The following is a 1,071-nucleotide window of genomic DNA, read 5'->3' on the forward strand; positions in this document are numbered from 1 at the left end:
CCAAAACATCTCCTGCTGCTCTTCTTCAAGAGGCCACTCCAGGTAGGTCTTTGTGTTCATGATCTTCCGCAGCTTGCAGAACCTCTTGGGAATCGCTTTGCTCTGGATGGGCTCCAGGAGGACGAGAATCGCCGCATCGTTGTTCTCGTCAAAGAGGCGGAAGTGCGAGAAGTCCAGCTCGTATTTGCACCACTCGCTCCGCACAAAGTGCTCGGACAGCACAAAGAGTGTTTTGTGGCTCTTCTCCATGGAGTCAATGATGTTGTCCACGATCCACTTCCCGGGCACAAAGTCCCGCTTATGGAGGCAGAGCCGAAAGGGGGGGCAGGCCTGCTCCAGCTCCCGCACCATTATGTTTTCCACCCAGTCAGAATCGTTCTCGCTGTAGGAGACAAAGGCGTCATAGCAGATGTCCTTTGCGGGGGCTCGCTTGGGCTTCCGCTTGGCTTGCAGCCATGCCCACGTCATTCTCATGTACCAGACCGCGTGGTACTTGTAGCCGACGGCCACGAGGACGAGGATGACCACGAACACCAGGGCACAGATCAACGACACCACGAGGGACCTGTGGCACTCCATCAGGGAGAGGTGCACAGCTCCGACCCGTGCCCCTCTCACTGCCAGGGGAGAGTCACAGACGTACTGGTCCGGCCACCCCACCAGCACCTGGCCTATCTCAGCCTGGTGGTGGACGAAGGAGAGGAATTCACAGGAGCAGATGTAGTTGTTGTCGCTGGCATCCAGCAGCTCCATCTTCTTGAAGGACTCAAACTCTTCCCTGGAGAAACTGTTGAGCTTGTTTCTTCTGACTGACATGGCCACGAGGTTAGGAATGGGTGCGGCACCAGGCAAGGTCTTCAGCTGGTTTTTTGCAAGGTACAGCTCTCTGAGAAATGGGAGCTGCAGTCCAAACTCCTTCAGGTTGTTAGAGCTGACGTCCAAAACTTCCAGCGTCAGGGGAATGCAAGTTGTTAGTTTAGGAATCTGAGTGCTGGAAAGGTTTAAATATTTCAGGGTTTTTGGCCATTCACACACATCTGGAATAGCACCAAAATTATTTTGGCTAATGTC

At 54.0% G+C, this 1,071-nt stretch overlaps 1 protein-coding gene across 1 annotated transcript; it reads right to left on the reverse strand.

Annotated features, from left to right (window-relative positions):
- Positions 1–6: 6 nt before the first annotated feature.
- On the reverse strand, positions 7–1,065 carry LOC104133948 (toll-like receptor 2 type-2; the record flags this gene model as incomplete). The annotated part of the gene is made up of 1 exon (XM_009647420.1): positions 7–1,065. A coding segment is annotated over one exon (1,059 nt), but the record flags the coding sequence as incomplete, so codon positions are not given.
- Between the last annotated feature and the right edge of the window lie 6 nt (positions 1,066–1,071).

Source organism: Egretta garzetta, unplaced genomic scaffold (assembly GCF_000687185.1).
Source record: "Egretta garzetta isolate BGI_Z169 unplaced genomic scaffold, ASM68718v1 C8552262, whole genome shotgun sequence".
Taxonomy (NCBI): Eukaryota; Metazoa; Chordata; class Aves; order Pelecaniformes; family Ardeidae; genus Egretta; species Egretta garzetta.